Raw genomic sequence first — 26,476 nt, forward strand, 5'->3', positions numbered from 1 at the left:
AATCAATAAGCATACATTAAGGGAAACCACGGTCATATTGCATATGCATTTGCATATGAGATATAGAAATAGGACTGAGCAAGCGTCGAACGAAATGTTCGCGTTACATACACGACAAGAAAATGTGCAGACGATAAAAACATGTTTATCTCCAATTGTTGTCACTTCCGGTGAAACGTTAGGAAATTTATTGCCTAAAAATCATTTAGACTATTATTAATAGACCGCAGCAGTGAGTCACATGACGTAGTGCACAGTGACGTCATTAAAAACAAGCACTAGCTTCTGTCTGTGGAAATTAACCCTGAATATCCCTATTCCAAACATCATAACACATTTGCATGAAAGTGAAGGCAGTTGGTATCTGAACATTGTGTTGTGTATATATATATATATATATATATTTGTTTTTTTCATGATGATCAGGTGTTTATTTGCCAAAATGAATCAAGAAATGTTATCATATTCTTTTCTATTCTCCTCATTAGGTGACAACAACCGCCGGTTAATACAACAGCCGTATTACCAGAGCGCTTCAATTGACCAACTCAATTTAAAAGGCAAATATCAACGTTTTTATACTTTAGGATTTGAGTGTGTTTTGCATTGGTATGATCTTTGCTGTTAGACGCATGGTACCGATGTATGTTAGGTGCATATGATGCATGTATTCATAACCAGCGTCTAATTTCCATGATACATTTCATGTGTTCACACATACATATATATTCAATTACACTTCATTTTATTGCAGAACCACATATTCGCACCAACAGTGACTGCTGTCTGAAAATCCAGCGAACTGCAAACGCATTCATCAAAGTTTCGTCTATAACCATTCAAACCATGCAGCTATTGGTAGTACTGTTACTAATCAGTTGTAGCGAAGCAGTACCGAGAAAGGTAAGTATATGACTTTTATTATGCACGTTCGTTACTAGTGTAGATATATATCCCTGCCTTTAATTCAGTGCTGGTCATTCTCAAATATTGTATTTAAATATGTATTAATTTGTCGGGGACCATTGCAGTTGATCATAACAATTAGTTTTGATTTTGATTTGTTTTGCTGCTTTTTTTGTGCGAGTGCGTAGGTGTGACATCTACACACCAAATTTACTTCAAGATCATATCAGACACAATATGCATAGACAAAATGATTCGACGCTATTTACCGTTTCACTTGCAAACGTTCACTGGTTATTTTTTCACAATATTGTAAACATTTAGAATCTCAACTTTGATTATTAGTTCAAAACTGACAATTTTACAAGTCTCGTGATAATAACATGGCGGTCATCAAATATCATCCAGTATCGGCTAGTCGCAAGCACTTTGCCAGTAATGTCCTAATTATATAGATTGATAAATGAAACGCATGTATTATTCCATGACTAATTTGAATGCTGCAAATTCTACTGAATGTCAATTTGTTTGTAATGCTTATCATATCAACAATCATCTCAAAGCTAAACCAACTGTGATATTTGTTAACGACTCAATGGCTATTACATAATACAAAAAACAAATAACTAACCTTTACTTGCAAGGTTATGAAATCGTTATTTTTTCAATTCATTCACGTTCTTAAGTGTCTTTCTCAAGAATGAATAAATGTATACTGACCAGGCTCCCTTTGGTTTACTGTCACCACTCCCATCTCCAGGCTTTCATAGACATGTATATATATGTATTTCATAGCTGACGTTTCCGTGAATTGAAATGGCAGGCCGGGTTGGAAAACCACAAAATGCTAACAAAAGTGTAGTCGATTGCGGCAATGTAGAGAAATAACGATTTTATCATACAGAATATATTATGATAATTATTAATAATGTCTTTATTCCCTTTAGATATCAGTTGGAAAACGGGCAAGTAAGTCATATTTACTAGATATATGTTTTACCAAATTTACCATCCAAAGGACTTTCCTATTAACGACCGTCATCCACAATCCGTGGTCTATGAAATATTTTTTTTTAATTTCTTGGATATTTATTTATTATTTTCTATATAATTTTGCGGTCATGGCAACGACTCGATTATAAAAAGCATGTTGATATCTTTATATAGTTTGGAAGGTCAGGGACTTTGTGCGATTGTTATAATCTGTTTATTTTTCATATACATTGAGCTTTATTATAGTGGGTGGCAATCACTGGAATATTATTTTTTGTTTCATGAAGCTGTGCATACATTGTTAATATACTGAAAATTATATTGCGGGTGCTACCTAGTAGATCATAAAGTGCTAACTGTTGTCGAAATACCATTAATCACTTGATCTATACTATACAGACCATATATCTTGTTTTTACTGATTCGAATTTGATGTGCAGTGAACTTGTCCGTTGGATTGCCAAATACTGCCAGTCGTTTCTTTTGTTTACGCAGACTAAACTTTCGATGTTTAAATGTCTATGATGGGTAAGATTTGTTTTACTTCCCATTTTTTTTATAATTTTTAATAACACCATAAATATTCACAGTTTCACAGACCTACATGGGCTGTTTCTATGATGTACAACATCTATCGATGGATATAGCGCCACCTACTTATGACGAAGCAATGACAATAGAGACATGTGCTGATACATGCGCAAGTGAAATGGACAGCTCAAGTGTGTCATATTTCGGGTTACAGTTCGGTGATGCATGCTTTTGCGGACTGAATTTAGAAACGTACATACCAGTCGAAGAAGATTTCTGTACTTGGCCATGTATGGGTGATCAATCCCAGATTTGCGGTGGAATGACCGAAATTAGTATTTACAAATTAGGCAAGTTTTCACCTTACATATGTTATCAACAACAAAACACGTTGTTCTCTTTTATTCACATTTTGTGTTCTCCCAAAAACATAATACTTTTGATTCGAAATATATTCACATATTTGTTATATTCTTCTTTTTTTACCATATCTTTAGTAAAATCCAGTGGAGGAGTGAGGGGAGACCCCCATGTTAGAACATTTGATGGACGTCGTTACAGCTATCAAGGCCTGTGCTGGCATACTCTGTTTAAAGACTGCACCAATCCGAGCCCTGCATTTGAGGTCAGAGCGAAGTTTGAGACCCCGAATGGTAGCCTAAGTGACCGCTTACGAACAAGAACTGTTTCAATAAACATCACTGTTGGTGATGAATACGCTATTGTAGATCGTCTCCACGTAGTTACAGTAAGTGATGTGCAAACTAAATGCAAATATTGACTGGTTAATTTACATTTTTCCTTTTAGCCTTTCCTCATTAATTATTGTAACAAAAGTCTCCCAATAGATTGTACCATACCATAAATGTATATGGTATTGAAATGTTGGTATTTGATTGATAATATTTTTTTTTTCAACTATAAATACAAATAAAGAACAAAAAACTGTCCACGTTGTTATTTTCTAATACACATTTACTTTTTGTACTTTTTAATTAATAATGTGGGCGAAAATTACATAACTAAATGCTGTATCAATTTCATAAAAATCGTCAAATAATTTAACGTTTTCACAAATATAGGATAAATAATTAATAAATACAGTATAGAACACTGCGATAAAGACTTTTCGTTTTCGACATTGTGAAAACCTTTCGTTTTATGTAGAAAAATACTGTATTTTCAACAAGTAAAATCAAATTTTAATTAAATTATTGTTCATACATGAGTTGTTGAACACACTACATAGTTTGTAATTTCATTCAGCTTCTTTCAGTCATAATTCAAGACAAATAAAAGGAACAAAAATATAGAGAATATAGCAAATTATCGTTTTTCTGTAATATTCTTGTGTAATTCGTAATTATAGAAATTATTCATGGGTGCATAGAGAATACATATCGCTATGAATTATTCCTAATATAAATGTCTGAATTATCTTGTCAAAACCAGTTTTCAGGGTTTGTTCCCCCCAAAAACGAAAGAATTTCAAAATGTCGATAACGGAAAGTCTTTATCGTAGTGTTATAGGTAAAATGGTTAGTCGCATATTGAAATTGTTTATAGTAATTTTATAATTATTATAGGGGGACACAGGATTGGTATCAAAACCGAGAAGAATACAGATAGAGGAAGACGGGAAAATGGTTGTGTTCAGTTTCAAGTCCCACAATACAACATTTACATTGGAATGGACATTGTACAGACACGTGTTTGACGCATCTTTCGTTGGCTCTGACTACAATGGTAAATTGTGTGGTCTTCTGGGTAATGCCGATGGCGACAGGAGAAATGACTTTGTGAAACCTGATGGTACGCTTGCAATTGGCGTGGACGAATTCGGAGAGAGCTGGAAGGTGCAGGGAATAACGTAAGCTACTGCGTTATCTTGTTTATTTGTTATATCTTTCAAAATAACTATTACACATTTTCGCAGTTATGTATCATATAGTTTTTTTATTCATAATATTTTATTTTATAATTTGAACATGAATCAAAATCAAAAACATAGACATGATAACTATTCATATGTAATATTTTGTAATTTCCAGTTTTAGTTTTAAAAAAATGATAGGATTTGTGAAAATAGCACTATCATTGAGTGAGGGATAATGCGTATTTATGTGTGTGTGAATCATAGATTTATGAAGACGTTGCTAGCAACGCCAGTGAAACAAAATATAAGCTATTTGTGCGACCACTATCGTATATCTACTATCGTATACGCAACGCCTTTGCGAATACCCATTGTCATGTTATGCTTGCCTATTGGATTGATAAGTAAGCGGAATGTATTGAATACAAATATGTTAAACAAAAGTGTTTGTTGTGATTCGTTTTATTGTTTTGCAGTTGCGCTTAAGCTTGGAACTGAAGAGGAATCATATTAGTTTTGAAATCACGGAAATTATATCAAGTTTACGATTCATATTGTAGTGGCCAGCATATAATTGTACCCGAGAACAGTTAAATGTCGATTATTTGGAATCGATTTAAACAGCTTACAAGTTGATGAAATGAAAATATGAATAAAAACTATGAATATGTTAATTTATGTTGTTGTTGTTTTATGTCATACGGAGCAAGTATGTTATGGAGTGGTATGAGTGTAATGCATTATGATTCTTGTTCGTTACCTTTGGAACTACACGTCAAGATAAGCATGGCTTATTTTAGACTTTATATGTAATTGATTATAAACTCGGTGATTATTGTCCACTAGATATGTTAATTTCACCAAGGTGTCCGCAATTTGGTAACTGATGCATATATCATTTTGTCTCTATTCACCCAAAGAGTTTATGATATGTACAAACAAACTTGGTTTACAGATTTCAACAATTATCCTAAACTCGATAAATACAGGGATTTTAAGATCGATTTTTTGCATTTAATAAAAGACAACATGTTACGTGCTGCGCTATGTCAGCTTAGAACATCATCCCACAACCTTCGGGTTGAATCTGATCGTAAACTAAACATTATGTAAATCTTAGAAAAAAAACTATATTTTATCTGTCAAATTAGACTTACGAAAAATTTCTTCGTTTAATGCAGTTTGACAACTTATCTGTACTTCAAATTTCAAAATTTGTATTCAACGCTTCTAAACACGGAGTCAATCTACTTAACCAGTTGTGACTAGTAGATTCAACAATTATTTAAAGGAATCCCTCTGTATGTATTTTTCTACTTTTTTGATTTACTGAGGCCATTGTACTGAATACAATTTATATCATATCATATATCATTAATTGAAGCAAATTCACAATCTTTCATTGCTTCCTTACCTGACAATACATGATTTATTATAATGCACTATGAGCCTATGAATCCAATCAATTACATACCGTAATGACTGAAAGAAAATCATAGAAATATAATATGATATTACTTTTGAAATATAAATAGTTTACAACTGAAATATCGGTATATCCACTGGCAACAGTTACACAAAAGATGAATTGCTGGGCGTAAATTGAAATACTCCTACCTGACGTGATATTTAAAACGCCAGGATACACAACTGAAGAAGCCAAAGAATTCGGTACCCTGTCAGTTACTTGTGTACGAGCTGAATAAAAGTTTTAAAAAAATAGTGTGGTGTACCCTGCTTATAAATTATAGATTTATTCCAATTTTCACAACATCGTTGTTGTTTATTGAAGAATTTGTCATCTTTCCACAAAGAAATTGTATGTTTCCCTTGGTTACAATTTCTCGATTCAATTTTGCCGACATGATCAGTATTGTGGTATTCGATAAATTAGATTTTTTTTTGATTTTTTACAATGATATGAACATATATAGGGTGAAAACCTGCCTAATGAATGAATTTATATTGTCGTAAAAATAACGAAATGCAGGTGTTTTATATCAGTCTCAGTAATAATCAAAAGATTTTACAGACAAACCTTAGGTTCACCTAAACCGAATGACGTCAATTTCGTCTGAGATAATGTAGTACGTACTGTTTTGAAATTGAAAGTTATAAGCAAATGAAACTGTTGAAAATTAAGGCTAGTTATTTTTGGTTTAAAAGTTTTGATAAATGAAGACAATGTCTTTCTGGAAAATCTGAACATGTGATACATTACTCGAGCTTAGTGATGCCAGTTGTAGAAGTTTAAAGCGAGGGAGTCGTCACCTGCGCATGCGCCAGATGGCCATAGCGCTTCAATGTTTACAAACAAGCGTCTACCCATGAGTCTTTGCGTTTTAGCGTGTGTTGTTATCATCGCTTGAAACTCAACTCCCGCGCGTGCGCAGATGACGACCCTGCCACTTTAAAACATTAATAATAGTAAAATCGAAATCATATGTATTTTGAAATACAGTACAGTAGATTCTGGCTCTTTGAGTCAAATTAAGAGAATGTATGGAGCAAAGTAATCAAATTCTATGGTTTCCTTAAATTTCAGCTTGGATGTTTTAATCGAATAAAATCATAACATGAATTGTTCATATCGATTAGTATAAATATATTTAAATATCAAAATATAAAATAAAAGATTTGGGCTCTATGGTTTTAACTAGTTGCTGTCAAAAATTAAGGTCGTCAAAAAAGAACTGAATAAGCCAGCAAGAGAGCAAAACATAATAGCTGTCCTTTATACGTGTGAGCTAGTAGTATAAGAGGGAATATTTGAATTAATGGTCTCTGCTTATAATCCTTTTGCTCAAAACATGTGACATGTTATTTAACCTAATGAAATTAAATTTGCAATATCACCTTTGTGAAATTGTATACACGAAATGGTTACTTGTAAATGGTGTTTCAATCACGAGTACATATGTGATGTGTTGTGTATTTCACACCATACAGTGATACGCCCATTCCAAATGAATATACATTAAATGCAATAAATATAAACAGATCACACATATGTCACTTTGTAATTATAAATAATCTTTTAATCCAGGAAATGGCGTTTAAATTCAACAGGAAAGATTAATTGTACATTTTTCTTCCTATGTAAAGTTATAGTCATCCATGGAATGTGAATATTAATTTGTAGAAAATTCTGTCAAGTTGTTCGGTATGTGTTATTTTCATAATAAATACGACGGTAATTGAAAAAAAAACATTAAATTCAAACAAACACCTTCAAATGTATAAATGTATTTAAATCTCGTATGAGAAATACAATGACTATAATCACGGGGTGTGTATGGATATATTATGCGCAAATAGCGACGTGATGTTTTGTTCTTCCTATCGACAGCGACATCTACTGTTTCCAAAATCTCTGTAATAACGTAATTCAAAAATAGTACACGATAACACGAGAGAATTCGAAACTAATTCGGTGATCATTTGTGTCAACAACACGTAATATAATAAATAGTTGGTATTGGCATTAAACCCAGGACTATTTATTATACTTATTTATACTAAAAACAAGTTAAGTTTTATGTTAACTGCGGTTTACGTGCAATTAACCATAGTGGTCATTGAGGTCAAGGGTAAATATAAATCACAAATATCGTTATTTCTGTGTAAGTTTGATGTTAGGGTGGGGTGAGATCAGACGCACGCAGATATGTAAGTGTATTTCGAGTGTACAATGTTTTATACATAAAGAACGTGGGTTATATATCAGTATATAAACACAGATAAAATATATAAGCTACGTATATATATATATGTGTGTGTTTTTATATACGAAATTAAGTTATATTGTAACACATTTTACCTGACTCTGCCCCAACCAATGAATAGTAGATAATAAAAGCATTCAAAACCAGATCAAGTTTAATTCTATGAAAACGTTATCAAAGTGTTGGTATTATAGTAATCATAGAAAATCGTGGTAAAGAGAAAGGGATCGCGATTCAGGATTGAAAAGATGTTCATGTACGAATACTGAAGAGAGTATTTGTTAATATTGTATAAATCATTGTGTACATTATGTTGAGTGCGAATGTTGCCGTAATTATTGTTTGTGAAAGTGGAGTAAAAAAACTTGGCATCGGCTACGACATCTGTGTGTTTGATCTTTGCAAAAATAATTGTATTGGATACATATATATTTGAACATTATTCCGATTGTTTGAACGTTTGCCGTAACATAATGTGTGTTGTGTCACGTCATGGATTGATGATTATTGACGTCTGCTCAAAGAAAAATGTGTACAAACAGCACAAAAGAATCAGTCACATGCGCGTTTGAACGTAGCGCATTGAATTACGTCATCATTTCTATGTAGATGACGTATTTCTAACAAGATTTCTTTAATATTTCAGATTCACATGAATTATCGCGTGTTGTTTAATGGTGTTTTCGGCGCCATGTTTGCGATTAAATTTAATTAATTTGTTATATTATGAAGAATATGACCTGTTACCGGTAGCATAATGATTGTCGCATCAGACTCATTATCGGTAGTCTCGAATTAAAAAAAAGTGCCACAGGCTCAATGGAAAGCCCAATTTCACTGATCGGGATTCATTACCAAACGGTGTTTGTGTTCGACCTACCCTGGTTGATGCATTCAAATTGCGATTTGATAGAGAGATGGTCGCTTAGCACTTGCAAACATAAATATGGTTTGGATATGTGTCAGCACTAGCACATACAAAAAAATGTCAGAAAAAACAACAGTGACATTCAATGTCCGGAATGTCACCTGCGCTGATTTTTTTTGTTTAAACAAAAACAATGTATATTCATATGACAGTCACATGCATTTGACGATCTTAAAAATGATTTGTGGTTGCGTATTTAAATAAATAATTTGCACGTTATACTAGTACGCATGCGTGCATCAAATTATGGAAATCAATGTTCAATCAACATTAACTTTCAACACATTTTCACTCACATTTATAAACAGTCTGTCGGACAGAGCAGTCTTGTATACACCGTATCACCAACAGAGATAAGCATGTCGTATGTAATAATGTTTTACCTACTGATAATACAAGCACTGCTTGCATATACCAAGTCTACTGCCAATGAGGTGAGAGTAATTTATGTTTCGTTTCTGTTATTATTACTGTTTTTTAGTTGACAAGTGTGGTATGAATCACAGATTATCTAATTATTTTTATGTTTTTTTTTTTGTTTTTTTTTAAATATGACGTTCTTCTAGCATCAAGTCTGATGAACAATAACATTTCATACAAATTGTCGGCAACCTGTTTTCATATTTATCTAAGAGTTCTTAGTCTGGATACAGCGTACTCATCTGTATCGTCAAAACGTCATGTAAGACTATTTCATAAACACCAATTCAGAGTTCACTCAATGTTTAAAAGATATAAATTACTAGTAACCACTTTAGCTTACATTTTACGTAATTTTACGATACGTATTTTCTCTCAAATAAACAATTAATATTCTGTGAATACTAAATATCTGTTGAAAACATTTGATAAAAAATATACAGATTTTGTAACAATCATTTGACTCACCACTGTTTCGTTCAATATAAATAACAATTATACCAATCAAATATCTAAATTATATGTATAAGTCCATGGACAAAAACGCTGTACAAGAGTCTCCAAGGACACAACACAAACACAAACAAGTCAGTGAAAGAACGATATATGTACCCTGTTCTTACTAGACAAAAACAACTAGTTTCTGTTTGAATAGAAAATTACGACGCAAGTCACTCGAGCTGTCGCAACTTAAACTGATAACCGGTATTCGGATCGAAACCTAGTTCAGGATATGTTTCGATATAAATTGACGAATCTGGATAAAAAACAAAGTTTATTGTTCTAGTGGGAACAGCAACACGCAACACATTCACTTCGTTGATGAGGGTCACTTTTTCACCACCTGACGCTCTCTATCAAATTTATCTGCGCCTTTTCTTATATTCTTCACTATTTCTTTAATTTTAGAGCCAACAGACAAGATTTGATACAATTTTCTGATTCAATTCCATTTTTACTTAAAAAAATGGCTATTTTTGTCCCAAAAGGTTAAGTTGACCTGCAGCCGACAAAATGTGAGTGTGTTATCAGCTTCAACGTGATAGAGTGATGTTTGGCAGGGTGAAACACTAATTAAATTGATACATGAAAGCGCGTGTACTACAGTCTAGAAATGAGAGGCTAAAAATACTTATGTTGCCCTCAAATCGGAAAATTAAAAAAAAATAGGTCGGTCGGTCGGATTTTTTTTTCAACTCGTGAAAACTAAGGGTATCGTAAATATCCGAGGTATATGGGAATCAATCAAACGCATGCTAGATATTAAACACAAAAATCAAATTGTTTCTTTCAATGTTTTGTATTTTTTATATTTCCATCAGCACATTGTTTTGGTCTCAGTTTTTTCTTAAACAACATTGTCCTCTTCAACATCTCTGTCCTCCGCTCTTATCACGTGTTGTAAATGCAATAAAATGTTGTGCATTTCATGTATTAACAATTATATTTACTACAACAAACGTATTGTTTTTGATTCAAAATAATGTTGTATTTAATTAAGAAAATAATAGGTGCGGCGATATTTTTAATATTTAATATTTTCAATAATTTGGGCCTATTAAAAAAACGCGACCCGATATTTCATATTTTTCGATCGGTCGCTGAGGGGAACAAAACTATTTGTTGTGGGCCTAATTACGAGTAAACAACGCAAACACGTTTATTGTAGCATCGCTGTGAAAAACACATTCAGGTAAAGAACAAATAATATGCAGTTCTTCTAATTAACACTAGATTTAATATTGTCAACTTCTAAATATGAAAACAAATTGAACAAAGTTTTATTGAATTCAGTCTTAATTTTTGACCAAACAGAACTAATATATTATTGTCTTTTGTTTTTGATTAAAACATTTGAAAATGTTATTTTATGCGAAGAAGAGCAGATTGTATAAATGAAACTACTATACGACTTTGGCGCCAAAACGGTTAATTCTACATGATATAATAATATTATGATTTGTTGGTCGTGGTTGTTTAACCCCTTGCACGTTTTAAATTCTTCTCAATATCTGCATAATGATTTTTTACATTCTAACGACTTCCTACATAAAATTATAATTACGACAAAATCTTTTGATCAAAAACCTAAAACAACATCTGAAACTGTCTGTATGGTCAAAAACGATGATACATGTACATTTAGTGACAAATTTAGAATATGTGCAAATATTTGTACAGAATTTTGAAATATATATGGCACTTAAAAGATTAAAATGTAGTTTGTCAACTCTCGTGTTTATTTACATAAGTACGCATTCCATTGCTAATCCGCAATTTTAATGGATTTTTTTAGGTTCAACATTTTCACAAAATAAAATTATATTCCACATAGCTTACATTAAAAAAACAATTAACTCTATACATCAATTTCAAATCTTGTTGTTTGTTTCCAAAGTGTTCGTTACACGGTGCAACATATTGAATTGTAATTAAAATTGAGCCGAAGTGAAATAAATTGGAATCTTTAATTTAATTTCAATAGAAGCGTTTATACTTTTTATAATTATGCGGTATGATATATTTTGCTCGTGAATCAGCTGTACATGGGTCTTTTTTGCGATATTTTTTTTTATTAATGTGCAAACCGGAAATGAGTTTGCATGAATTGAATCATAACAAAGGGACAACAAAAAACCGCAATACTAATTATCATGCATTGGGATTTTAATTCAATTTTTTTTTCAATGTTCGCAGATACCTCACTATAGCAATCATACAAGACTTGTCTATATATCTTCCTATATATCCGTTTCATATGTCTTATTTATGAAGTCTATATTTTTTGTATTTTTCAGATATCGATTGAAAAAAGAGCAAGTGAGTTGTAGTAAAATTGAATTATGAAGTACCTGTTTAATGTCAATTGAATGTCATATATCTTCCTTCTTTACCGCTTATCGCTCTAGTCGTTTTCTTCGTCTGTAATACTTTCTTTTTTCCGTCATTATTCAACAACTCTTCAATTGATTAAATAATTAGTTCAATCATTCATAGATTAACAATCCACCATTCACTCATTCACTCATACATTTATTAACTCATACATTCAACCATTCATCATTCATTCACTCACTCATTCACTCACTCACTCGCTCACTCATTCACTCACTCATTCACCCACTCACTCACTCACTCACTCACTCACTCACTCACTCACCCACTCACCCACACACTCACTCACTCACACACTCACTCACTCACTCACTCACTCAACCGCTCACTCACTCACTCACTCACTCACTCACTCACTCACACACTCACACACTCGTCAACTTGAGCACGTGTATCATACACAGGCTCAGTGATTCTACCTGTAATAACACACTGTTCTCACAATCCCTCATAGACGAACACACCTACATGGGGTGTTTCAATGACGAAGAAAGAGCGCTGGATTTCCATAATGTCGTGGATCACCCCAGCATGACCATTGCCACATGCATCGATATATGTACAGCCGAAATGGGCGACCTGAATGTGATATACGCTGGCACCGAGGCGTCAGACGAGTGCTTTTGTGGTATTGATTACAACAAGTATGGAGAGATCAGTGAATCAGCATGTAACTTAGAATGTGTCGGTGATCAGTCAGAGATATGTGGTGGAGAACTAACTCTCTCAGTTTACAGAATAGGCAAGTACTTAAAACATCGCACGTTTGTTACAATATGTCATGATTGATGCTCATTTGTGTTAGCATGTAATATTTGAATTAGCATAGAGCCAGAACGAGGTCATTCTCTGTGCATGTTGTTGTAAATCCAAGATGTCCGCCTTCAATGGGATTAAATCACTACTGTTGAAACAATGACTGATCTCACTCTGATTATATGAAAACAACACTCACGTTTGTAACATATAATGTATCATTATTGTAAGGTTAATTTAATGCTGTAAACTGAAAACCTGTTCCTATTTTAATTCCTGATTAGTGATGAAATTGGAAAATTTCTATACACGTTTATGTACTTGATGTTCTCTGTTCCCGTCCTTACATCTGTGAATGCTATATAGAATGTTTCATTTATTAAGCTTGGTTGTTTTCATAAACGTTGGCCACACTACCATTCTAATGGTGTGGTTTTAATAGCTGGTTGTAATAAGCATGCCAAATAGGGTACAATTAGTTATCTCATCAATGGCTTGCAGTGCACATGCCCACACTAAACTGAAAAAGCACACGTCGAATCTCGAACAGCATATTTAAAAAAAAACGTATATTGTTTTAAATATTATTAAGAAAAGCCCAGTATTCATGATTAAGACCGATGTGATACTCATTCGATCAGGGACATTTTAGTATTCCTGAAAACAATTTACCATTTCCAGCTGTTCTCTGTGAGATCCCGCGTTATGCGTGAAATAGATTATAAAAGCAAGACGAAGGTTATAGCGTCGTAGTGGCGCCAAAATATCGCGCGTGATTGGGCAAACGGGAAACTAACTTTTGTGCAGATGGTAACTTTTGATAAAATAAGAGTATCTGAACGACATTTTCCGCTGAAAGATGATCCATGTTTCAATATTGAACTATAAAAAAAGAAATTAAAATTTCAAATCAAATATTTCGATTTCTGCGGCAGACGTTTCTGTTCGCACTGTTCACGAAAAACGCGAGATCTCACAGTAAATGAGAAATCCTCAATTGTATGCTCACGCGAGAAACAAATCAGCTTTACGTTCCTAGTCTCTTTAGTTTGAGTGTTCGTAAATTACCATCTCTCATTTTTAAGAACGCCATTCCGATTGGACCGGAGACGGTAACGTCAATATGAAATAAAACACTACATCCCCCTTATAGTTCACGCAATATTCTTATCAAATTACTTCAGCAGGACGGTTCATGCAAACTTAAATACGTAAGCAAAAGTCATCGTGTCTGGCAAATTCACAGAAGTAAATTTGGACATCGAAATGTAAGAAATTCTTTACAACAAGAATGCAAAAACAGCGCCGATATTCCAATGTTATTAATGTTACTAATATTGAACATGATTTTATATTTAACAGTAATTTCCATGATAATTGTGCGATATCGAAGTAGTCATCAGCGGCAATGATTAGTGCACATTGTGCCCAGATCAAAACCCGTAGTCGTGATTTCTTTCACGGGGAGATTCTTCGCCTCTGGGGTTCTTCACACGTGTCCGGGGGAACCTCGTCTCGTCTCTCTATCGGGTCCCCTCGAGGTACGGGATCGAGGAAGTCACTTAAGCCTTACAGTCAAATAAGACACACACAACAAAATACGTTTCAACTCTCGTCTTAGTCGATCTGTCGAGCACTCTATAAGACACAGCGCCCTGGGGAAAAGTCCCCAAGACTATCACAAGGCTGACCCAAGACTCTCTTAGACTGCGTCAACACTCGCCCCAAGGCTCTCCAGGACTGGACTGCTCTCGTCTGTCGTGCTGTACTCGCCAAGACCAACTAAAACAACTTTATTCATTTTCAAAACTCTAACCAATTACAAAGCAGTAAAAAGACTCTAGGGCGTAACCTTCAATCATAAAGCCAATCACACTGAGAACTGAATACGTCACATCTTTTGATTAATCGTTCACTACATTAATAACTATGGATACCAACTGTCAGAAATAATAGTCTGAATAGCGACGGTTATCTCGTAATTAGTTCCAAATCACTGAGCCAAGTTCCGTCCAAAACTTCAAATAGGCCTAAACGATGACAGACATAACACAGCCATTCAGCTAAATCAGCTAATTAAGTCGGTTAACAGATACGCGAAAACAAATTCATGACATTTCATTAGAATGACGTATTGGATTGTGGAAAAATCAATGATTATCAACAGAACCACCGCTCTTCAATTGTTCACGTGGTCGTATGCTTCCATGTTACTAATCAATCACGTGATCTTGACGTAATGCTTCGGGCGTCATTTGAAAAAGCCCTTATACAGACGCTAAGTTTCATGCATTTGTCATGAATTTGTTTTCGCGTATCTGTTGACCGACTTAATTAACTGATTATTAGCGAATTGCTGTGTTATGTCTGTCATCGTGTAGGCCTATTTGAAGTTTTGGACGGAACTTGGCTCAGTGGTTTGGAACTAATTACAAGATACCGTCGCTATTCTGACATCCGTAGTTATTAATGTAGTGAACGATTAATCAAAAGATATGACGTATTCAGTACTTAGTTTGATTGGCTTTATGATTGAAGTTTACGCCTTAGAGTCTTTTTACTGCTTTGTAATTGGTTAGAGTTTTGAAAATGAATAAAGAGAGTTTGAGTTGGTCTTGGCGAATACTCCACGACAGACGCAGTCCTGGGCAGTCGAGAGTCCGAGAGAGTCTTGGGGCGAGCCTTGACGCAGTCCAGTCTTGGGCGAGTCTTGGTTCAGCCTTGGGAGAGTCTTGGGGACTTTTCCCCAGGGCGCTGTGTCTTATAGAGTGCTCCAAAAGATCGACTAAGACGAGAGTTGAAACGTATTTCGTTGTGTGTGTCTTATTTGAGTAACGGAGACAGGAGTCTTGGGGACTTTTCCCCAGGGCGCTGTGTCTTATAGAGTGCTCCAAAAGATCGACTAAGACGAGAGTTGAAACGTATTTCGTTGTGTGTGTCTTATTTGACTGTAAAGTTAAAGTGACTTACCCGATCCCGTACCTCAAGGGGACGAGATATAGAGACGAGACGAGTTTCCCCCCTGACACGTGTGGAGAACCTCGAGAAAGAAGATTCCCCCCTGATACGTGGTGTGAGAACCCTTGGGCATTGTGTTCAACACAAAAATCATCCTGTGAAGAAAAGTGAAATGACGAAGAGGTGTCTTTCTTGTGAACCGAACTAACAGCTCCATGGCAGAGACGACTCAGAAACCGCGCTCGACGACTAACACCGTTACCAGTATGGCACCGATGTACAACGCTGAAGAGATGAAGATTTCAGAACCCCTTCGGAAGGACCAGTACCGGATAGGACTGTATAATTAAGAATTGAGCGACATTAAAGACAAGAAGAAGATGAAAGGACGACCCAGAATAACGCGACAAGAGAAGAGACGCTTATAGACTTTGACTTTAGCTATCTGTGTATTGCTTAGAGAACCGCTCGTTGGACACTGTAACTGACACTGTATAACTCAAGGACGTTGAACTCTTTTCCAGAACCCTAACCCTATTGTTCAGTAATGTAATGTATTGCTTGCTTCTCCTATCGTTTTTTCTTCCCCCTTTTTTTGTGATGTTGAATTGTATGTGTGTAAGCGCCCAGATCTTTGTTTTGAAATGATATTTAGTGACGTTCGAGGTCCTTTATAACGATTTAAGCGCGCCTCAGTGGACAAGTATTTGCAACACAGTGTTTTGAGTTTTGTTAAGTTTTTATTGTGTTTTAATGAGTTCATGAGTACGTATTATGATGGGAGGAATGATGCCCCCACGTGTTTTTTTTCAGAGTTTTGAGATTTGTCGAGTACAGAGATATCGACGTTTTAAGAGTTGTTTTTGTTTATGTGTTGTTTCCGGAATACTTCTGACGCTTTTTGAGTTGAGAGCGCCTTTGTAACGTTTTTTAATGTCTTTTTGAGGTGAGAGTTTGGTGCGCTTATATACGTATTGTTTGATAACGCAAGCTTTTGTTCATGATTGACAGGTTTATATGTAACTCAGTAGTTTCTATCGTTTTGCTTTTCCGTCTTTTTGCCAGAGGAGTAATGTGTTATGAAAGCGACTTTGTCTTTGCATTCTGTTACCACGCCGTATGACTTTTGTTTAGATTAACGACTTGTGAGTTCAGTTGAAGTTTATAAGCGTATATGACAGGAGTTTGATTAATAGCTTTTTATTCATTGTTTATTAGTTACCGCTTTGCAATGCTTTAACCGAGAGACGCATCCCTGGTAATCACGTGATCATGCTGTCGACTGCAGCGATTGGCTGATCGCTTGGTTACACCGCCACGCCTTAGTTTTTTTTGACCTTTTGATATAGAGTTTGTAACCTTAGTAACGGAGAAAGTGAAGCGACGGGTTATCTCAGCGAACCGTTTTGAGAAAAGTGAGTCGTTTGGTAGGCTTTCCCTTGTTTTTTGATTTATAACCGTTGATATTTGTGACTTTATAACCATTGTATTTAGACTTTATAATCATTGTACTTAATTAGTGTGTTTTACTCTTTTTGATTTATACCTTTTATTATTAGTATTGTATTTAACCCTATGACGATGAGTGGCTGACGGTATCTTTGATTTATGAACGTGTTATGCCAAGAGGCATATCTCAGTTTGGGTGAAGGGATGTGTCATGAATTTGTTTTCGCGTATCTGTTGACCGACTTAATTAACTGATTATTAGCGAATTGCTGTGTTATGTCTGTCATCGTGTAGGCCTATTTGAAGTTTTGGACGGAACTTGGCTCAGTGGTTTGGAACTAATTACAAGATACCGTCGCTATTCTGACATCCGTAGTTATTAATGTAGTGAACGATTAATCAAAAGATATGACGTATTCAGTACTTAGTTTGATTGGCTTTATGATTGAAGTTTACGCCTTAGAGTCTTTTTACTGCTTTGTAATTGGTTAGAGTTTTGAAAATGAATAAAGAGAGTTTGAGTTGGTCTTGGCGAATACTCCACGACAGACGCAGTCCTGGGCAGTCGAGAGTCCGAGAGAGTCTTGGGGCGAGCCTTGACGCAGTCCAGTCTTGGGCGAGTCTTGGTTCAGCCTTGGGAGAGTCTTGGGGACTTTTCCCCAGGGCGCTGTGTCTTATAGAGTGCTCCAAAAGATCGACTAAGACGAGAGTTGAAACGTATTTCGTTGTGTGTGTCTTATTTGACTGTAAAGTATAAGTGACATTCCCGATCCCGTACCTCAAGGGGACGAGATATAGAGACGAGACGAGTTTCCCCCCTGAAAGTGTGGAGACCCCGAGAGAAAGAAGTTTTACCCCTGATACATTCATAACATTTTTTTTATTCATTTTCTTCAGCGCGGTTTGCAGTTGAAACCACATACCAAGGGTGCTACAAAGATGGCAACATAAATGCGCTGAACATCTACTCGACACTGGCAGACGACAATATGAACATTGAAAAATGCCAAGGAATATGCATGAATGCCATTGGTAGTCTGAATGTCATATACGCTGGTGTAGAGCAATCCAATCAGTGTTTCTGTGGAACGACCTTTGACCGTTTCGGAGCAGCCGATTCAGAAGACGAATGTAATATGCAGTGTTCTGGGGATGATACGCAGACATGCGGTGGGAGCCTGAGAATGAATGTTTACAAGTTAGGCAAGTATAGAAATATTCTTAGGGCGCGTAGATCTGTGGTGGGTAGTTGTTGTGTAATAGGTAGTTGTGTGCACAGTCAGCTGGCGCATACGTAATAATAAAATAAATACGATATTTACTATATGGGGGCCGCCATCTTGAATGCAGCAAAAAACTAAATAAGAGACAAGTTGTGAAACGCGTTTTTCAGATTCCTACAAATCAGGACAAAATACCAATCTTTCTCGAAAATGCGATCTGTTGGGGTTATATTAAGCAAACCGATAACAAAATTCAGCCGAATTTGGCGTTTTTGTGTGAAAAAATCCTTGCATACGAACACCTAATTTACACGAAGAACATAGAACACTTTCCTGGTGTATTTGAAACCGAAATTTTTGGTTTCAAATACCCCAGGAAAGTGTTCTATGTTCTTCGTGTAATTAGGTGTTCGTATTTGAGGGACTTTTCCACACAATAACGACGAATTCGACCGAATTTTCTTATCGGCTGGCTTATTATTATCCCAATGGATCGTATTTCTGCGAAAGATTGGTATTTTTGTCCTGATTTGTAAAAATCTGAAAAACGCGTTCACAACTTGTCTCTTATTTAGTTTTATGCTGCATTCAAGATGGCGGCCCCATATAGTAAATATCGTATTTATTTATCGCAAGCTGACTGTGGTTGTGTGGTACGTAGTTGTGTGGTACGTAGCTGTGTGGTACGTAGTTATGCGGGTACGTAGCTGTATGGCGAGTAGTTGTGTGGTACGTAGCTGTTTGGTACGTAGTTATGCGGGTACGTAGCTGTATGGCGAGTAGTTGTGTGGTACGTAGCTGTGTGGTACGTAGTTATGCGGTACGTAGCTGTATGGCGAGTAGTTGTGTGGTACGTAGCTGTGTGGTACGTAGCTGTGTGGTACGTAGTTATGCTGTACGTAGCTGTATGGCGAGTAGTTGTGTGGTACGTAGCTGTGTGGTACGTAGTTATGCAGGTACGTAGCTGTATGGCGAGTAGTTGTGTGGTACGTAGCTGTGTGGTACGTAGTTATGCGGTACGTAGCTGTATGGCGAGTAGTTGTGTGGTACGTAGCTGTGTGGTACGTAGCTGTGTGGTACGTAGTTATGCGGTACGTAGCTGTATGGCGAGTAGTTGTGTGGTACGTAGCTGTGTGGTACGTAGTTATGCGGGTACGTAGCTGTATGGCGAGTAGTTGTGTGGTACGTAGCTGTGTGGTACGTAGCTGTATGGCGAGTAGTTGTGTGGTACGTAGCTGTGTGGTGGGTGGCTGTGTGGTACGTAGCTGTCAATCTCCCAGGCAGAGTTCTATTCCACGAATATATCTCTGCCACCACGCGATCTTATGCTTGTCGTTTATTGGTCGATGCGTCACAGCGGTACTACTTTCAAAGACGCTCACCAAAACATTGCCATGCAAGTGTTTGATTTTCGAACCCGACGAATGTGTACGCATTGTTTACAGATTTTGGCTGTTTTCAAAGTTAGAAGCTTCGTTTTTTTCTTTCTGTAACACAAACGGTGTGACATTAGGACAATTTAGTCGTCAATACTACGAAGTGATTTCGTTTGTTCATATTTCTTCGCATGGCAATCGACAGGACGCTCAGTTTGATGAACCGAGTAACACCTTAGTAACCGTTATTCCGCGATGAAATTATTTTCTTTTGTAAATTATAACTATATCACCGTTTTCAGTATGTTTACGAAAAAAACATTATCAGCTATCGATAAAATATTTTAAAACTTGTTTACTAGAATGAAGAAATCAACACGAGAGCCCTCTAATAACCAAAATACGCGAATGATACGCGTAGTAAAAGTCTTGTGGTGTTTCACCACAAAATGGCGGTGTGTGGTGGCAGAGATACTTTCGGTGATCTAACCGCAAGGAACTCTGGGAAGGAGAATGCGTAGCTGTATGGCGAGTAGTTGTGTGGTACGTAGCTGTATGGCGAGTAGTTGTGTGGTACGTAGCTGTATGGCGAGTAGTTGTGTGGTACGTAGCTGTATGGCGAGTAGTTGTGTGGTACGTAGCTGTATGGCGAGTAGTTGTGTAGTACGTAGCTGTATGGCGAGTAGTTGTGTGGTACGTAGCTATGCGATACATAACTGTGGTAAGTGGTTGTACAGTATGTAGTTGTGTGGCAGATAAAATGTGTATCAAATATTGGTAACCATATACCAAACAGTATGTTAATATAGCATATGATCACAACTGTTTATTTCGGCCATGATAGATTACCATGTATAACGTTGTAATGTATGTATGTTTGTTTGTTTGTTCATTGGGACGTTCATTTTGAACTATGAACTTACAGGATGTGAACGCCATTTTGAGACGACTTGATTAAAACACAGAGAGTGACATAGTAGCGTACATGCCTTCAATGGCGCGTTCGAATCTCGGGTACTATTTTGCTTGTAACATTTAATAAAACATTATTATTATAATTATTATTATTTAATATGCATACATTTGTTTGTTTGTTTCTGAGAGTTGTATCTGAATTTTTGAATCTATGCGAGAGTCTAGCAACTAGACTAGGTTTCCTGGTGTGTGTGCAGTTGGGTCAAGTAGTGTGTCATCACCGTCTGGTAAACAAGAACATATTTGCCAAACAAATGCAATTTCTCCCAGAATTCCGCGGTGTTGGAGTAAACTTAATGAGGACGTACTCGGACAAGCATACCACGTGATTGAAATTTTCAGGCTGAATGATTCACCTGAGTTTGTATATGTTATGTCATGTATTCTGTCTAATTCCATTGTGGTAAATTGTCACTAAACACTCACCACTATCACTTGGTATATTCACACAGAAAGGCTGGATGGAGTAGTCAGCGGGGACCCTCATTTGAGAACGTTCGATGGGCGTCGATACAGCTACCAGGGCCTGTGCTGGCACACGCTGTTCAAAGATTGCTCCAAATCAAAGCCCGCATTTGAAATCAGTGCAAAGTTCGAAGCTCCGAAATACAGCACTACGGACGAATTCAGAACGAGAACGGTTGCCATCAACGTCACCCTTGGTAACGAGTATGCTGTTGTAGATGGGCTCAACGTAATGACGGTATGACGTCACTGGACACGTGATCCAGTCACACATACATTACATCGTATTGAATGTTATATCAAATGTGGCATGGTCGTCTCACCTTTTTTTTTGTTCTAAAGCCACTTCCCTAATACCCTAACTGTATTTCTTATATTTTTTGTTTCTATATTGTTTTATAACTGCCACCCGTTTATTGTCGTTTGTGTTATTGATTTTGTTAACTTCTCCTATATATTGGAAACTTTTTATCGTAAGAAATTGACAAAATTTGACAAATTTAATACCTCTCCGCCTCGGAACTAGGTAACTATAGTGCCAACCAATATACTTATGACCTCTTTTGACAAGAAACGTTCGGAATACTAGTATCTGATTTATCAATTTCGCCATATTGTTGCATAGTGTCAAATGTAGTTACTGTACTTACATTTCCATTCCATTCCATTACGTTATATTACATGACTTTACATTATATAACATTAACGTTACATTACATTAACACAACATTACATTACATTACATTACATTACATTACACAAAAATGATATCTATTAATATTTATTCTTTTTAATGGCTAATTAGATAATTTTGAAATTCGTTTATTGTTTGCAGTGCATTATAATAAGGTTATTTAATGACAATCCTGCTTAATTACTTTTCTTATAAATCACGCCCTCTAACGACAATGTGCTTCTGTGATGTGACGTATACGGGTTTTGGAGTTATTCGCAATTTACAATACATTGTATATCGAATCAAAATAACAGCTATTCACGCCACAGGACGCTCCGTCGCTAGAGGGCGCAATTTATAGGACAGGCGAGATATTCAACCAGACTTTTCTCACAGAGTGTGAACGATTGTGCGCATCTCCACAGAATATCCTCGCAACTGACTGTATATGAAATCATACAATGCAGATCATGATCATAAAAATAAAATACTCATGGTAAAAAACTTACTTTTATTACGTTTTTACTGAAAACGCATGTATTTCTCTCACAGGGGACAACGAAAAGAAATACTGTGATGCCAAAAAGAATACGAATAGAGGAAGACGGCAAAATGGTGGCCTTAACTTTCACGTCTAAAAATACGACATTTACATTGAACTGGACATTGCTTAGACACGTGTTTGACGCGTCGTTCATTGGTGTTGATTACAATGGTAAACTATGTGGCCTTCTGGGTAATGCTGATGGAGACGGCCATAACGACTTTGTGAAACCTAATGGCAATATCGCTATCGACGTTGACGAGTTCGGGGAGAGCTGGAAAGTCGACGGGCAGAAGTGAGTTAATTTCATTTTATCAAAATAAATGGAATTCGGACGATTTGATTTTTGTTATTAAAGCGGGAGGAGGGCTGTCACCTGCGCACGCGGAGGAATTGAGTTCCAAGCGATGATAACATACGCTAAGAACGCAAAGGCTCATGGGTAGACGATTGTTTGTAAACAATGACACGCTATGGTCATCTGACGCATGCGTAGGTGACGAATCCCCCGCTTTAAGGTTTTCACGGTGTTCAGTAGATACATCTTGACTTATGTATTCAGCATCATACTTTGTGAAGTTTTGTTGGGACTACACATTTGTGCCTTTAAAAAATGTTGAAACGGTCTTGTGTATTTACATGCGAGCTAAATCCAAATGGTAATGTCTTTTTAGACCAATTGTAGTTGGATAGTTGATACGAAGACAGTTTACTAATTTGACAGTTCTTTATTTTCACCACTTGTTGATTCATTGTAATTAATTGGAAACACGTTTAAATGGATCTAAACACATTCGCGAGAAGAAAAAGAATACATTTGACACAATTTTATAGGATGTGCACATTTAAGAAAAATTACTGTCAATATAAATATAAATAGTTAGACAAATAAATCGATCTGCGAATATAGAAACATACAGAATAGGGTGATCAGTTTGGTTTTGGTGGGTAGAGTGACGTAGTGGTGGTTACGTTTGCGTCTGATTGCGTGAATATGCCTCTTGCCGTGATCGAGAGTTCAAATCTCGTGTTTTGTGTGCATATATATTGGAAATATGCCTATAATCATATTCCAATAGACCATTTTCCGTTCACTGCGAAAATCACGCGTTATGCGTGAAATCGAACGTAAAAACAGGACAAACAAAGGTCATAGCGTCGTAGTCGCGTCAAACATCGCGTGGGATTCGACAAACGCGAAAGTATTTTGGGGGACATTTCCATGCTTAATAATGTGCTGTCCACATTTTATGATTGACAATTTCGATTAAGTAAGGGTATTCGGAAGCAATATTCCTCTGTCGAAGATCGGCCGGTCAATGTAAGCTGCAAAATAAAGAAATTCTAGTTCAAAATCAAATCGTTCGATTTTTGCGGCAGACGTTCGACGCGCGTCATTCATGCATCTCGCGAGATCTCGCAATTGTACGGAAAATCACCTATTCCATGTTGTGAACAATTATACTTGTGCATCTTTTTAATGTTGTTAAAAGATTGCGGTCGTCGCGCTGTGCATGTGCGACATTTGTGTTGATAAAAATTGATTCTCCCACAATCCACTGCGCTCTTCTAATGGAATCACAAGTATGAGGTTTGACCTCGACGCGACTTGTACTAATTATCGTCTGTGACTCCTTCGATACCTACCAATCACCTAAAATATACCTAATTAAAGCTTGGTTACGTCTCAGTTTGAACTCGTTATCTGCGCCAAAGTCAAAGTCGCCATCTTTGTTAATAGGAGACATATTAATATTTCGCGCATGCGTGTCGCGATGACAACCGCCCTTTAATAATAGACTTATTCTATAAAACCCTGTTCATCTTACAGATGCGATTAAATTCGCCATCAACAGTATATCATATTCAAGTGTGCGGAAACATAGTTGAAGTGATGTATTACCTTAGATGAAGAATTATTCAATTGGTTCAATGACATCGTCTACTGCTTATATTTTATTTACGAATCGGTGATACTCATGTAAAGAAGTTATAGAACTTCAGTAGGAATAATAGTATCTGATTAAATATCTGCATTGAATTTGTTTCTTTTCTTTTTAATATGACATGGTAATCAACATCATATAGGTAAATATGGTATTTCAAACTCCGGTAACATATGCAAGTGCAAAACCAAGCATACCACTGCTTTGTATTTTATACCTTGCGTATCAGATCACTGATCTCTGATCATATCGGAACCGATCTCATTCGCAATTTCCTATCTGAATATTTATCTAACTCAATAAATTATCACGCGATTATACCATCGATAAGAAAGCCAATATTAGTTGAGATATATGGTATGAATATACATCCCCAAAGCAAGCTGGTATATTTTGATATGAGTGTAGTCCCGCCACCAATAATATGCTGACCATCTATATTGTCATAAGTGTAAGATTCAGTAACATGTCACAGTAACAACAAATGTTGCATGTCGTTTATATATATACTATTTATTTCAGACAAATAAGTCCATATCCACACATACACACACAAAAATAATAATAATAATAGTAAATAAATACTAGAAAGAATAAGAAATATAAACAGGAAATGATAGTTCGCTTGCTATTACATAATTTGCACATAGCATCTCAGTTCAGTATTTCATTCCAACGCTGCAACAAGGCTGACTTCCATCTCAAATCACTGTTCCATAAACTAGTTAATATACTGTTGTTGGACGAGCATGCACGCTCTCTAAATTTATATACTACCGGGGTATATTCCTGTAAGTTTCATAAAATGATTTGACACGGTTTACAACAAGCATGGATCTGGCACTGTGGTCATATGGATAGTCAAAAAGTCTACGGAATAGGTTGTTATAAGAAACCTTCAAAGAATTCAGGGTCGCTTTGTTAAAAAAGCACCACAACTGTGAACAATAAATATCATAACAATACGTTTTGAACAAGATACATTTACCATCATAGCTGCACTTAACGAATTTCCTAAGAAGTAGGTTTGCTCTCACACAAAACAAGCGACGTTGGTGGTTAATGTCTGTATTATCCTTCATGTCATACGTGACCCTATGACCCAGATACGTAATCTGCGAGACAAATTCTATTTTCTGGCCCATCAGTCTAATCTGTGGCAGAATGTTCAGTTTAAGCTTGGATGGAAAGTACATACACTTCGTTTTCAACACGTTATAGAGCATATCATGATCAGTAGCAAACAATTCACAAGTTTTCAGCAGTTTTCGTAGCCCTTTTATAGAGGGCGCTATTAGACACATGTCATCCGCATAACTGATATTATTAATTACTTTGTTGTCAACAAGACAGCCACATGAAAGTTTATTTAACTTCACATTTAGGTCATCTATATACACATTGAACAGGGAAGGTGACAAAACACCACCTTGTCTAACTCCATTGGATACACTGAATGAGCGGGAAATAGAACTTCCTCATCTTACGCAGTACATTTGATTTTCATACCAATTGACAAGAAACCAAATAATGTAACCCGGCACCATGCGTTCTGTGAGCTTATTAAACAAGGTCCAATGATTGACCCTGTCAAAGGCCTTTGATGCATCGAGAAAGCAAACAAATACATGACTTCCACGGGAATTGTAGTGCTTAATAATTTCTTTCAGAGTCAAAATACATAAGTCGTTCGAGTGTTTCTTTTTAAAACCCAATTGATTGTCTGAAGCATCAAGATAATTCTGACATCTGTTTAGAAGAATGTGTTCAAAGACTTTGGATAAAACTGTAGTTATGGCAATGGGTCGATAATTATCTTTGCTGGTCATATTTC

General features: G+C 36.0%; 1 protein-coding gene across 1 annotated transcript; it reads left to right on the forward strand.

Moving 5' to 3' along the window:
• The first annotated feature begins 846 nt into the window (after positions 1–846).
• Positions 847–21,720, forward strand: LOC146730038 (zonadhesin-like). The gene is made up of 9 exons (XM_085494394.1): positions 847–903; positions 1,854–1,875; positions 2,490–2,780; positions 2,928–3,178; positions 4,017–4,286; positions 12,178–12,199; positions 12,729–13,016; positions 18,335–18,607; positions 21,464–21,720. Exons 1-9 carry the CDS (start codon positions 847–849, stop codon positions 21,718–21,720), a joined length of 1,731 nt encoding a protein of 576 aa, XP_085350520.1.
• The last annotated feature ends 4,756 nt before the right edge of the window (positions 21,721–26,476 follow it).

The sequence above is a fragment of the Saccoglossus kowalevskii genome, chromosome 20 (assembly GCF_978046115.1).
Source record: "Saccoglossus kowalevskii chromosome 20, keSacKowa6.1, whole genome shotgun sequence".
Lineage (NCBI taxonomy): Eukaryota > Metazoa > Hemichordata > Enteropneusta > Harrimaniidae > Saccoglossus > Saccoglossus kowalevskii.